Source organism: Convolutriloba macropyga, unplaced genomic scaffold, assembly GCF_964194025.1.
Source record: "Convolutriloba macropyga unplaced genomic scaffold, txConMacr16.3 SCAFFOLD_5573, whole genome shotgun sequence".
NCBI lineage: Eukaryota > Metazoa > Xenacoelomorpha > Acoela > Convolutidae > Convolutriloba > Convolutriloba macropyga.
The window spans coordinates 2,395-16,416 of NW_027452770.1; the positions used below are offsets into that span (position 1 = coordinate 2,395).

At 60.3% G+C, this 14,022-nt stretch overlaps 3 protein-coding genes across 3 annotated transcripts; all 3 read left to right on the top strand.

Moving 5' to 3' along the window:
• The first annotated feature begins 693 nt into the window (after positions 1 to 693).
• LOC142357786 (uncharacterized) lies at positions 694 to 4,145 on the top strand. The gene is made up of 8 exons (XM_075409316.1): positions 694 to 861; positions 1,030 to 1,185; positions 1,436 to 1,695; positions 1,933 to 2,220; positions 2,348 to 2,504; positions 3,022 to 3,261; positions 3,437 to 4,002; positions 4,130 to 4,145. The coding sequence occupies exons 1-8, from the start codon at positions 694 to 696 to the stop codon at positions 4,143 to 4,145; spliced, it is 1,851 nt and encodes a 616-aa protein (XP_075265431.1).
• Positions 4,146 to 4,258: 113 nt separating this feature from the next.
• On the top strand, positions 4,259 to 6,884 carry LOC142357785 (alpha-1-inhibitor 3-like). The gene is made up of 5 exons (XM_075409315.1): positions 4,259 to 4,360; positions 4,493 to 4,600; positions 4,770 to 5,444; positions 5,584 to 5,883; positions 6,052 to 6,884. The coding sequence occupies exons 1-5, from the start codon at positions 4,262 to 4,264 to the stop codon at positions 6,544 to 6,546; spliced, it is 1,677 nt and encodes a 558-aa protein (XP_075265430.1). The 5' UTR covers positions 4,259 to 4,261; the 3' UTR covers positions 6,547 to 6,884.
• A 1,585-nt stretch (positions 6,885 to 8,469) lies between these two features.
• On the top strand, positions 8,470 to 10,874 carry LOC142357787 (uncharacterized). Its single transcript, XM_075409317.1, has 3 exons — positions 8,470 to 8,739; positions 9,139 to 9,516; positions 10,119 to 10,874. The coding sequence occupies exons 1-3, from the start codon at positions 8,470 to 8,472 to the stop codon at positions 10,740 to 10,742; spliced, it is 1,272 nt and encodes a 423-aa protein (XP_075265432.1). The 3' UTR covers positions 10,743 to 10,874.
• Positions 10,875 to 14,022: the final 3,148 nt, after the last annotated feature.

A 14,022-nucleotide genomic window follows, 5' to 3' on the forward strand; every position in this document is an offset into this window, starting at 1 on the left:
GGTGAAGGGCACCTGCATGCTCAGAAACAGCACCCTCTGACTTTGCGGTTCCTCCAGGTGACTCTCGACATCGACCAAGAGTACATCTCCCCATCGTCGGGTGCGCTCTCCGGAAAGGTCAGCGCGATATACTCCTACGGCAAGGGAGTGGACGGCACCGTCAACCTGGCCCTCAAGCGCACGCTTCCGTGGCACTGCGCCCGGAAGGATTTCGATGGTAGAGTGCCCCCTCCCATCGCGCCCCCTGCCCTGTTCTCCCATGCCCTTGCCCACGAGATTGATCACTGAGGCCGCGTCCGCCTGCTCAGCCCGTGCTGCAGGCGAAGAGGATGCACCGCGGGCGCCCATCAAGACGACTGTGCCGAGGGACTGCCAGCCGCTGGTGACAGAGATCAAAGAAGCCGACATGAGCGACGGCACCTTCACGTTTGAGCTGCCCATCAAGCAGGGCTCTCTCTCAACCTGGGGCTCGGTGAGCCTTGAGGTCTCCGTGACAGAGACTGCCACCGGTGCGTGTGGGGATGCCTCCCCCTGCCGCCCTACCCCCAGGCTCGTCCTGTCGCTGCACGCTGTTAGCCGTCTGCTTTCCTCCCCGGCCGCAGTCTCTTCGTCCTAACGTGCTGAAGCCTGTCTCAAGCCGTCGGCTCCGCACCCCGTCGGCTCTTCGTGTGTCACTAACGCCAGAACGTGGCAATGCCCGCAGGCGAGGAGGCAAGCTCGACGTCGACCGTTCAGCTGCAGGGCGACCCCTACCTCTCTGTGAACCTGGAGGGGCCAGAAGTCTTCTACCCCGGCCTCCACGCAGACTTCGAGGTGACCAGCGAGATGAGCGATGGCAAGCCCGTCGACGGCGACTATCTGGTGAGGCTGGGCTGGGAATCACACCTGTCCGGTTATGCCCATGCCTATATCTGTTGAGTGCGTGCGTCTGTTTGTCAGCGTCTCGAAAGCTCGGATTGATTCGCTGCCAGCCGGTGCTACAGCGGCTGTCTTGTGGCTCACTGCAGCTGCTGCCCAACATGATCGCAGATCACAATCGAGTTCGAGACTTACGTGCCACGTGACTGGCAGCCTCCCGGCGGCAACTTTGAGAAGCCCGGCCGCATCGTGACGGCCAACGTCTCGACGGTCGACGGCAAGGCCACAGCCAGGATCCTAATGCCTCCGCAGCCGGCCTGCTGCCTGGTACACCCAGCCCTACCTCCATCATCCCCCGAGCGTTCCCACCTGGCCTCCCTCGCTCTGTGTTTTCTCTGTGTACCCACGGCCGCCCTGGCATCGTTCCACCTCCGTCTCTGAGCAACAGCAGTGCCTCCTCTTGGAACTGATGATTTTAGGGGTTCACTTAGCCCTCGCCCCCTCCCACGCCTCCTCAGTCCTCGTACTAGACATCCCTAGTGACTGACCTGCATCGGTCTGTGATGGCCTCATGCAGGAGGCAGCCGCCGCAGCCGGCTCTGAGTTCGACTGGGACCAGACCAACGCCTGCTGCTGGAGCACGATCAGCCCCACGCTGCGGAAGCTCAATGATGACGGCAAGCCGGACAACAACCGCCTGTGGGGCTATGACTGCATCGAGCCTGCGTTCCCTCCCACCGCCACCTACGTCTCGGTCGAGCGTTCCGAGGACAGCCCGCGCGACTCCGCCACCGACATGGCCTTCACTGTCACAGCCACCGGTGACATCACTGACAGGTGAACCTCAAGTCCTGCCAGCAGCCCGTGAAGTCTTCCGCCCTGGCATGAAAGGAGACGCAGCATATGCTCGTGTCACCGCCGCGCCTCGCGCTTGCCTGCCTGTCTGCCTGTCGCACCGTTTCTGGCCTGGACACGGTCACAGTTTCCAGCCCTCCACGGTCGTTCGTGAGATTTCTTGGCCCCTCTGCTGAGAAAACATTTTGCTCGTGCCGCTCGCCTTTTCCCCTTGGTCAGGCCCGTGCTGTACATCGTCACGGCCGACGACGTCTTGGTGACCTCTGCCGAGGTGCAGTGGGCGTCTGTGGCCTTCGACAGCCAGACCGGCAGCACCGTGGGTGAGTTTGTGGTGCCCAAGAGCAAGGAGATGATCCCAGAGGCCCATGTTGTGGTGTCGTTTGCCGGCGACGACGGGACCCTTGCGGCCGGCGAGACTGTGGTGACGCTCGACACCCCTGATGACGTGAAGCTGCTGTCATCTCGCCCTGTCAACATTGGCGCCAAGCCCTCAACTCCTTCCGGCCGGTGACCCCCCCCCCCCCCCCCCCTTGCCTCTGCGGGGCCTTCCGTCCTTCACTGCTCGACAAAGCCCGCCGCTGTTTCTCTGTGTTTTCAACGTCGCATTTTTGACCCGGGTTTGGACGCCATGCAGTGACTACTATGAGCCGGGCGAAGAGGTGCTGGTGTCCCTCGAGGCGGAGCCCTCATCTGTGGTATTTGTCGGCGGCGTGGACCGCGCGGTGTCGTACCTCAGCGAGGAGGACACTCGCATCACTTCCGCCCGCCTGCTGCAGGCCTTCAAGGCGCAGGTAAAAGCCCACCATGACATCCCCTTTCCACAGATATTGCACCGGACTGCTCGCACTGTGTCCCTTCCTTTGGAGAAGCTGAAGATTGATTTTGCACATCGTGTGTGACCGCCTGGTGGCGTTGCGTTGCTGATATTGACAGCTCAGACCGACAGCCGTTGCTCGACTTTCCGTGGTGGATTGAGTCACCGTGCGTCGGCCGTACATCAATCCATCCCCCATCCGGCGCTGACTGCTTCCCGTTCCCGTTGCCCGACGCCCTCCTCGTCTTCTTTGTGCAGGCCGGGATGGGCGGCCGCCCACTGCCTCCACCTGGCCCTATTCCGTGCGCGGCATGGCGCGCCCTTGACGCTGCCGGCCTGAGGATTGCTGCGCCTGCCGGGCACCCCGACATCTGCCTGTTCATGCAAGACAAGCAGGACCGTCCGTCAGGAGACCGCTCCTCTGGGCCCACGTGCTACCGCTACTGGGGCCGAGGCGACATGATGCCATTTGCAATGGTGCGTCGTCCCTGCAGCGCTGTCCTCCCAAGCATGAGATGCACCGCTCCCCACCTACGACAGGGGGAGAGGAGGGGGGCGGGCAGTGGGATGCCGTCGCGGTGCTGACCTTGCTGTGTGCTGCCCGGCTGCTGCAGGCTGCGATGCCCGTTGCAGAGGCTGCGATGGGCGGCGTCGCTGACGCAGCCAATGTGAGGTTCAAGAACTCTGCCGCGCCTTCGGCTGCTCCTCTTCCAGCTGATCAGTCCCCTGTGAAGGTACCGTCCCATTGCCAATGCCATAATAATCTCGGCGCCTGCGGCTATGGCCCTGCTGCCGAATCCCAACTCGAAAAAGCTGCAGCCTGGCTTCCATCAAGGTCCTGTACAGTTCAATCCGACAAAGTATTGTTGGAAGCAGGCACCTCATCCGCTGTGCCTGGTGCCCTGACAGGTCCGCACGAAGTTCCCCGAGACTTGGATCTGGCGCAGCGCCACCGTGAACTCAGGCACCGGGGAGTTCTCCTTTGTCAGCCCTGCCCCAGACTCGATCACCACCTGGGACCTCTCTGGCTTCTCTGTCAGCTCCTCGGCTGGACTGGGCCTCAGCCCGGCCGGAGAGCCTACAGAGGTGCGCGTCTTCAAGCCCCTCTTCGTGGACCTCAAGCTCCCCTACAAGGTGGTGCGCGGGGAGACCCTCGAGGTCGTGGCCTCTGTCTTCAACTACCAGCCCGAAGCCCAGGACGTGCAGCTTGTGCTGAGCGTCCCCGACGGCGCCATGCCAGTGGATATCCCCGCAGCGCTGCAGAGGCAACAGCTGCGCGTGGAGGCCAACGGCGCCGCCTCCTTCAAGGTCAACCTCGAGTTCCCCGAGCTTGGCACCGCCAAGCTGAAGCTGCAGGGCGGCACCAGGTCTGGCGAGGGCGACGCCGTGGTGCGCACTCTCAAGGTCGTCCCCGAGGGGCTTCGCCAGCAGTCGTCCCTCAACGTGATGCTGGAACCCCCTGAGGGCAGCTCTCAGCAGGAGACCGTCCCCGTTGAGGTAAGCTTCATTTGCTTCGCCGCCGCACACATCCCCACCGTCACCTCCTGCTTCCATCTGACCGATCATTCCGGCCGCCCCGTCCTGAATTCTCGCCCTCTGCAGGTGGGTGACGTGTTGAACCTTGTGGAGGGCTCAGAGTACGCTACCCTCACTCTGGCCGGAGAGCTGCTCGGGCCCAGCATCTCTGGCCTGGGCTCCCTCGTCCAGCTCCCTATGGGCTGCGGCGAGCAGAACATGCTGTTGATGGCGCCCACCGTCTACGTCATGCGATACCTCAACGCCAGGCAGGAGTCCCGCCCCGAGCTCCGCCAGAAGGCTCTCGAATACATCCAGGTTCACACCCACCCCTGCATACTACGTTTGTCTGCCGCCGATGCACCGACAACGCGTCCCGGCCTCAATCCCTTCTGCGGCCGTGGATGGGCCGAGGCTGTTCCTGACTGCCCGCCCTGGTGCCTGCCGCAGGTCGGCTATTCCCGTGAGTTGCAATACAAGCATCCAGACGGAAGCTTCAGCGCCTTTGGCACCAGCGACGACAGCGGCTCAACCTGGCTGACAGCCTTTGTCCTCAAGGTCCGGGGAAAATCCCTCGCATGCCGTCCTAAGCGTGTGTGTGGGGGGGGGGGGAGGGGGGGGGGAGGAGGGCTGCTTCTTGGCCCCCCTGCTACGCCACCCTATGGTACGGCGTGACCAATTTTGCGTTCCTCACCCCTGAAACTCTTGCTGCTTCTGTCGGCCGCAGGTGTTCTCCCAGGCCCACGGAGCGCAGCTTGTCGAAGTGGATCAGTCCATTGCCCACACTGCCGCCAAGTGGCTGGTCAACACCGCCCAGTCCGAGTCTGGGCAGTTCCAGCCCAAGGGCCGCGTCATCCACTCAGAGATGGTCGGTGGCGTGACAGACGACAAGGCCTCGGTGTCTTTGACTGCCTTTGTCACCGGCGCACTCCTGGAAGCCCACAAGGCCGGCCTCCTCCCCGCAGATGCCGAGGGCGGCCTCAGCGCCGCTCTGCAATACCTCATGGATGCCGCACATGACACCAACTATGCCAAGGTCCTCGTCGCACACACCCTCACCATGGCGGCTGCCCAGGAGTCCCAGGGCTTGCCCGTGCCGCCGGGCCTGGCCGCCGCTGCCGCCGCGGCATTGGATGACATGCAGGCCATCGCGGTGACGGAGGGCACCATGACCCACTGGGCTCCCAAGGAGCAGCCGTCCTCTGACGACGACAAGGCCGTGGGCGAGCGCTGCAGCAGCTGCTACGTGGCCCATGCCGGCGGCCCTGAGGTGGAGATGACTGGCTACGCCATGTCGACGATGATCACTGCCCTCGGCGAGGACGCTCTGGCAGATGGCTTCCCTGTGGCCAAGTGGCTTCTCTCCGAGAGGTCGCCCACAGGAGGATGGCGCTCTACACAGGTATGGCTTGCCTTGCCCCCCCCCCCCCCCCTTTTCGTGTTGGTCTTTCCTCCCAGAATCTGTCTGCGAGCCAAAGGCGGCTGTGGCCCTCTGTCTGACCACAGACATTCACTAACCGGAGTCGTCTGGCTGCCTGCAGGACACGACCGTTGCCCTCGAGGGTCTGTCTGCCTATGGGGCGCTGTCAAGCGCAAGCCCGCCCGACATGACTGTCACCGTGCGCTACACTCAGCCCGCCTCAGCAAGCCGCCGGCGTCTCAAGGCTGAGTCTGTCGAGAAGACGCTGACGCTCAACGCAGGCAACTACGACGTTCTGCAGGTGCTGGAGCTGCCGGTTGGGCAGGAGGTCGACGTCACGGTCGAGGGCTCTGGAAAGGCCATCATGACTGTGGGCACAGTGTGGCACACCAGGGCCATGCCAAGCGAACCAACTTTCCTGGTAGGATTCAGCCATTGCTTGAAACTTACTTTTTTGGGGGGGGGGGGGGGGGGGATCGCTCTGCCAATCATGAGCCCCTGTGTGTGGCTTTTGCCTGGGTAATCCTTCGCATGCCTTTCAACCTGGGCGGTGTTGACGGAAATTGCACTGCCGGTGCTTTGCCAACAGGTGCGGAGTTCAGTGGGCAGGAAGGAGGGCTCCTCCTCCCTGCTGCAGAAGGTTGACATCGAGCGGGTCCAAGGCTCAGGGGAGGGCATGGTCATCGGAGCCATCCAGCTCTTCAGCGGCATGGTGCCCCGCGAGTCCAGCCTCAAGCAGCTCAAGGAGTCCAAGTACTCGTGCAACGGTGCCGTCAAGCGCGTCGACTACGCCAACGACGAGATCTCGGTCTACATCGACAGCCTCAAGGTGGGCGACGCCCCGTGCGAGCTCGAGGTCGAGATGGACCGGGAGGTGGTGGTGGAGAACCTCAAGCCGACCACTGTGGAGGTCTACGAGTACTACGAGCCCGTCCGCAATGGAGCCACCGAGACCTCCCCCGACTTTACGACCAGGGTGTCCCTCCAGAGCAGCTCCGGCGCCTGCCGCGCGGCTTCGGATTTTCGTGGCCTCGCTGTGGCCCTTATGAGCCTGCTGGCAGCTGCCATGGCCGCTTACCTTTAGGCGGTGACCCTCAAAGATATGGCTCCGTAGGCGGTGATGAGTGATGACCCCAGGCCCAGCCCTGTTCCCACCTGAAGCGTGGTCCAGAAGCCACCTGCAGAGGTCAGCAGTTCGCACTCGCATAAGCTACCTGTCTGTCCAAGTTTTGATACTCCCTGTTACTGTGTCCCGACAGTATATACGCTCACACATACCCTCCTGCAGCTCTGGATGTTATACCTCTGCCCGAGTAAGACGCGGTCGGATGGGCAGGGATGCGCTGCTAGCTGACGCAATACTGTGAATATAGGCAACCACAAGCCGATTTACCACAACATAATAGTGTTTGATCCCGTAATTGCCCCATGTAAACACGGATCCTGTATGTATGTCTGCCGATGCTCTGAGTTATCTCTGAGCGCCCAGCGTCGCTCGTTCCTCAAAGCAAAGTATCTTGACATGTGGCCATGGCATGTACGGTGAAGGAGCAGCCGATAAGTTTTACTTGCCCGGAAAGTGGCTGCCCAGTACAGGCCCAGCTACCGTGGCTACCGGTGCAGCACGACGTAAGGCGTTGGTCGATTGAGCGATCCTTGCGACACACCGTCCCGACATGTCGGCACTGCCTAACTTTCCCTCACCGACGTAGCACGACTACTCATGGAAGGCCGAGTAAGCCGCGTAACACTCGACGACCGCACACGATCTTGACACGGTCTTGACGTCGACTGCACGGGCAGAAGACATTGCACTGTGCTGCGAACAGCTCGGTATCGCGTCAGGGTTCGTGCTTTTGCTTTCAAACTTCCTGTGTGTTGGGTTGTCCCTCGCCATTTACTTATACTCCTCTGTCAAACGAACCGGTTACATTCAATCTATCTTGAGCAAAGCCATCGATCGTGAATGGCCCCCAAAGGTGTGAATACAAACACCCACTTCCAGGCCTATACTGCCAGATAGTGCGAACAAAACCTTCAAAAATATTGCCACAAATCTTTGGTGCCATAGTTGCTATACCTCGCACTCTGGCCTGTGACACAGCAGTTGGGATTTTGGCACCACTGTCTTGCCGGCTAAGTATAGGGGCAAGTACTCTCCTCTTCCAGCACTGCAAGAGCACTCTGCACGAAAGCAAACCATCGGATCACATGCAGGATATGTACTGCTCTCTCTCTCTCTCTCTCTCTCTCTCTCTCTCTCTCTCTCTCTCTCTCTCCATTCAGCATTCCAGGTCGCATTGATGTGTTAATTGGGGGCGGGCACATGTAGTTTAGTCGCCACCTCCAAAAAAAAGAGGAATTGAGGTGATGGGTTACGGTTTCCCACTCCTCAGCACACTTTGTGGTACGCGGATCGCTGCAGTGGGGCTGTCGGGGTCCTGCGGCATGCTGACCTGATAGGCGACGCGGTGCTGGTTGGGTGTGCTGTCATCGTCCCGCGGCATGCTGCGGTGATTTGCCGACGCACTGCTAACAACCGATGGTGTCTCCGAACAGTCCACAGCTGTACAGGTGTCGAAGCGTCGACGTGGTCCGCGCGCGGTAGGTAACCCCCGTATTCGTGCTTGTGCTGTCCATGACCCTGATCGACATGCGAGGGTAGGATACCCTAGCTCTAGACAGAGGGTACAACACCTGCGGCCTATGATCTGCTGCACCGCCTGCATGCTGCTGCTGTGATGCCAGCCACCAGCTCGGGCGGGGCTGTCGCCTGTCGGAGTCCAGACGCGTTTGGGTGGCCGGTGGGTTTGCATTGTATATCACGCGGCGAGGCCAGCTTTCAGCTCCCACGACGGGGTTTCCGTGAACTGCACTTCTCCTAGGCGACGGCACCACGGGGCAGACAAACAGGGAGATAGACGTCCGAGAGTGTTGAAGGACGTACGGACGGGAGAAACGGCGCACCGAGGAACCGGAGTCATCAACACCAGTACGGTGTCCGGCCATGACAACGCCGGCGTTGCACGCTGAACTGCCGCTGGAAGCTAGGGACAACCGTGGAAACCGCCGGCATGCTGCGCTTTGGCATCGCAAACCGAGCGGCAGCGCTAGTGGAGTTTTCGCAACACCGGCGGTGACCCTTGGCGGCTCGCCAGAGGGTGGCGGGATCACGCTGTCGCGACCGATCGGAATCGGGACCATGCAGTGGGGGCGGACCTGGCTCGACGGCAAGCTGAACCGGGGGGGAAACCTTTCGGAACACGCCTGCAGGGAGGCACGTGCCTGGCTCCATTCGCTGTGCTTGTTCATTGTTACATCCCCAAACTGCCGCCCCCCCACCTCTCCCCAGCGCTGGTCTTGCTCCTCCGGCCCGCCCCTCCGCTCGTTCCCGCGCTCGCCCGTATTGCCGACCTCTCTACCACTTCTCTGCCCTGCGCCCCACGCCTCCCACTCAGCCCTAACCGGTTAGGGCTGTCTTGCCCTCCAGCTTAATCTCCGTCAAGCTCTGCCGCATTATAGGAATATCCCTCTGCTGCCATCTTAGCCGTCCATACAGATGCCCGGGCATCTACCTCCCATCAATAGCTCCGCAGCGGTGTTGTCATCAAAAGCTGGGATCTGTGGTGGGAGGGGATTCCACTTGCACCCACTTTTTGCTCCTCGGTGTGGGCAGATCTACCAGGAGCTACGGTACAAGCATGGGGTGCAATTCTTCGACACCGCTGAAGGCTACGGGGGAGGGACCAGCGAGGAGCGCCTCGGCGACCTCATGGCGCAGGAGCGACAGGACGCTACGGACGCTGGCGCCAACCTCCACCCGCCTATCATCGGAACAAAGTTCCTCCCGCAGCTCGCCCGGTGGACCAAATGGAGTCTACACCGTGCCCTGGCTGCCTCCAACGCTCGCCTGGGACTGCAAGCCAGCGACATATACTTCATCCACACTCCGGTGCACCCCATGCCTCTTGAACACTGGGTAGCAGCTGCCGCCCGTGAGGCCAACAAAGGCCATGCCAAGGCCCTGGGGCTCTCCAATTGCAATGCTGAGCAGGTAGGATACAAACAAGCACTCTGCATTCATTCTTTTCACACCACGTTAAAAATGCGCTCACACATGAGTCATATGTGGAAGGGCATGTGTCTCTCCTGCGTGATTCTCTCTCTCTCTCTCTCTCTCTCTCTCTCACACACACACACACACACACACACACAGATTGTATTCTCCTGTCCTTCCCGCTCCTCCGCTCTTGCGCCGTGTCATAGCGTGTCGAGACTTGTCATGTCGTCTCGTCTCGTCTCCTCTCCTCTCCTCGCCCCTACCTGCGTTGTCCTCTGGTGCCTGTTCGATCACCGCTCACAGCCTGCCCTCTGCTCTCCCCCTCCTGCCCCGCACTGTGCCTCGCTCTCCGGTTTTCTGTCCCCTCCGTGCCCACCCCATCACCTCTTGTGCTCCCCCACAAACCCCTTTGGATCGTATCGCTTTTCCTTTCTTGGCTCAATGGTGACTCCCAAGTTTCGAATGACTCCTCCCTTCCGTAGCCTAGGCACACAATCGCTGCGGCATGTGCCGATAGGGATTATGAGTGAGTGACTGAAGGGCAGGGGGTGCATTACTGAGGGGAGGGCTGTTGGTCCCCCCGCTGTTGGCCTCAGGTGAAACGGGCATGCGCTGAGGCTAAGCGCCACGGGCAGACCATTGCCTGTAACCAAATCATGTTCAACCTGCTGTGCTACGGAAGCCCTGCTCTCCGGGAGACGGAGGCAGTGTGCAGGGAGCTCGGGGTCACCATCATTGCCTACTCGCCCATTGGACAGGGCCTGCTCACCCGAGACCTCACCCAGGAGAAGTTTGACACGATCCGGGTTGCCAAGATGGCTGGCATCTCCCTGGCCGACGTGCAGCCCCTTCGCCAGGAGGTGCAGCGCCTGGCGGAGCGCCACGGCAAGAGCATGGCTCAGGTGTGCCTCAACTGGACCATCTGCCATGGGGCTGTGCCCCTCGTGGGGTGCCGGAGCCTGGCGCAGGCCCGTGACAGCGTGGGCGCTCTCGACTGGCGCCTTGAGGAGGAGGAGGTGGAGCGCCTCGACGCAGCTGCCCTGAGCATGAGCACCCTCGCAAAGCCAAAATGGCGGCGGGGGCTCTTTGTCGTGTTTATCTCTCTTCTCATGCTGAGCTACAAAGCCTCCAGGGCGCTGGAGGCCGTGTTTTCACGCTCCTTATGGCGGAGCGGTTGGGCGAAGGGCTCCGCAGCGAAGTCCAAGGGCCGCGTGCCATAGCATAGCTCCCCAGAAGGAGGAGTAACCAATGCGCTTCGAGCAATGGCGACGTGGCGGATCAGGAGCAGCCCTTGCCAGTGACACCTGCAGCAGTCTTCAGATGGACGGCCTCAGTGCTATCCATCCCTCCTACCGGTGCAAGGCAAGGCAAGGCAATGCATTGTCTGCAGGATCCTTGCACTGTATCCTCACCAGCACTGGCAGCGTCGTCTTGGTCTGGACGCGAGCACGGTCCCGATCACAGCCGGTAGTCTCTGCGTAACATGGATCTCCTCCACCTTCCTGCACCAGGAGCTGAAAGGATCCACCATGATTGGCATGCTTGGCCCATGCATGCCTGCCTGACCGCTGATGGAGAGGAAAACTGCCAGTGAGAGGATGGAGAGCTCCAAAGGACTGCCGCCTGGGGGGTGCGCTTGTGACGGTACAACTCAACGGAATCGACGTCGACGCGAAGCCGCGGTGGCGCAGGGGAGGGGGAGTAAAATTGGATGTGGAAGGTGATGGATGTCCTTAAGGTGCCTAGGGCGGTGAATCTCGTGGATATGGTGTGGGTGGGTGGGTGGGGTCACCCCGCCGTGGTGAATAGAACCTGTGTTGCATGCACTCTCCGTGGGTGTGTGTTAGGCAAGGAGCGGGCGGGGGGCGAGGGGTGGCAGGGACCGGGGTGCGGGGAAGGAAGGGGGGGGGGGGGGGGGGGGGGTGCAGCCCACTCAAGCTGATGTCAAGTCCTTACACGCTACGAACTCCAGTCTTCAAGTGTGATTGACTGTGAGAGTCTTGCTCATTTCCGTACAAACATGCCGTGGGTATTTCTCCCGAACTCATGGCTATCTCCAGACAGATTTTGTGTGTACGAAGGTCATGGGAGGAGTCGCTATGGATGCTGAGCGGCCAGCCTGTAAGCGTGGCGGGGTCATGAGTAGACACGTGTGATTTTCTACAAACTATGTTTCGTCACGTCGACATTTCTGGTTGCTGTGCAGACTGCTATAGCTGCTAGGCTCCTTCGTATGCACTCCGACGATGCCATCCGGCGAGCTCTATACGTACTTTGTGGTTCCATCCGGTGATTTTGCGCAAAAGCAGCAGAACACGCACGGAATGAGGGTGAGAACGACAAGGAGAATGGCTGCGTAGAAGAGCGGCATGGTCGGGGCCATGCAGCCGGCCAGCTCGCTGACGCAGGTCACGCAGTCGGCGACCATTGTTCCGTTCGTCGCAGATCCGGGCTGGCCGAGCCCGGCCGGAATCTGCGCTTGGCCAAATAGGTCCTGACAGAACACCTGGATCGCGTCCTGGTTACTGGCGGTGTTCGCCGTCAGTGCTGTGTCGGAGGGGCCCGCTGCAGTGAGATTGTATCTCTCGGCACACAGGCCAGCGTTGGCGACGCACTCGCCATTACGGACAGTCCAAAACGTGAAGGACAGCAAGGAGCCCGCAATGAGGACGATGTACCAGAACCAAGCGCACCGGGATCCGCCCGTCCCGCATCCGAAGTAGCAGCCCATAGTGTTTTTTCACTGAGGCGCACCCAGCGCGGTTCTTGTCTGTTCACGGAGTGTTGCAGGTTTTCTCCCCGATGTTGTCAGCTGTTTCCGCGTTGCGCCGCGATTTGCGGCAAGCAAGGAGCCGGCCGGATGGATTTTGCGCGAGGTCCGGGTGCCAAGATGGGATCCAATGTCCACCCTTCGCGATGAATCTTGTGATGTGGCTGGCTTGTTACAGAAGTTTTCGCTCTGATTGCACGCGCCCGTTTGGATCGGCCGGTGCGTCTTCCGTGTGCAGAGGCCTTCCGCGGGCCCGCGCGATCATATCGGGACTCGGGAGCCCGAGGCGCGGCGTGCGTCAGAACTCAGAAGTCAGAACCCGCCGGAAATGGGATAAAAGTTAAAACCCTGCGCATGGGAAACCATTTCCTATAATATTCCGAATTTTCACGGCCAAACTTTGTCTCGGAGGGTGCCTGACAATTAGCAACTAGGATGTTGAGGAAACATCCAGATTTACCTTAAATATCCAGAGTTCAAATACATGATTTGCAGGAAAAAACGTACATCTCAATTGTAAAACCTAGTTGTTCCACGGCCAACTGGCAACCGGCAACCGCCCACCTCTGCCTCTCCCTTTAAAATCTGCCGGTACCTAGGTACGGTAGCTACCTTGCGAGTATAGAATAGCTCTAGCTAGACTGTAGATAGGCAATACGAGTACGAGTACGAGTAGGTACCTAGTAGGCCGCATGATGTGAACATATGGCAGGGTGGGGACAGGGTCTGCTATACCAGCTTCAAGCCCCTACTCGTACGATTTCGGATGCACTCGTACAGGTGGTACTAGTAGGCTGAACGGCAAAATGCTGATATATCGCTATGCATTAGTTAGTATAGCTAGGTAGGTAGGTAGGTACTCGTGATAGGTACCGTACCTACTTTGGACACAGCCTCCCCGCCCCCCCCACTGCCCCCCTGTTTTCGGTTACAATTGCGGGTTTGTGACAGGCCGGACCGCACTTTGCAGTACATGGGTCCGTTACAGTGGGGCTTGCGAGTTCAGGACAACTGGGCCATCTCGGTGTGCACGAGGATTCCGTGTTCTTGATCGCTAGCCACTCACCCACCGGCGGCACCGAGAACAGCGAATGCAATTTTTCCATTCACGGCATCGCGCATACACCTGAAGCTGGCTGCATGATTTGGATGAGGGAGAAGCGTACAAATTCGGTCACACTACACCCCACCACCAGGCAGTGCGGGCGGGCCCACCGCTGTGGAGTGGCTCGAGCGCGAACAGTCAAGACACTGAGTAGCTCCGAAGCTAGGCTGGTTTCCTGCTAGGCAACGATCAGCAAGGTTACAATGTATGTATGTAAGGATAGTGTCAGCCAAGCTTGCTTCCTGCTCCAGGCCGGAGCTACTCTCGTTTACAGCTACGAATTTCAAGTGACTACCTAGGCACGCACATAAGCGTGGCGGCCAGCCGGAACTTCCTGACCCGGGTTCCTATGAGGAATCAAGAATTCAGGAGCTTGCTGACCCGGGTTCGGCGACTTGAATCGTCACTACTTGAATCGTCACGTCCGTGGCTCCGCCTTCGAGCGCATGGCGTGGGCATTGATGATGGATGCATGCCGTGATCGTCCTTTCGGGTGTGTGAGGGACACTATCGGCAGCGCGCGCTGGTTACGCCTCCGGGGGGGGGGGGGGGGGGGGGGGGGTTCATGGCGCAGTTTCTGAGCGTTCGGGAGCCCCGCTGAAGTGCGTTCGGAGGAGAAGGGAGT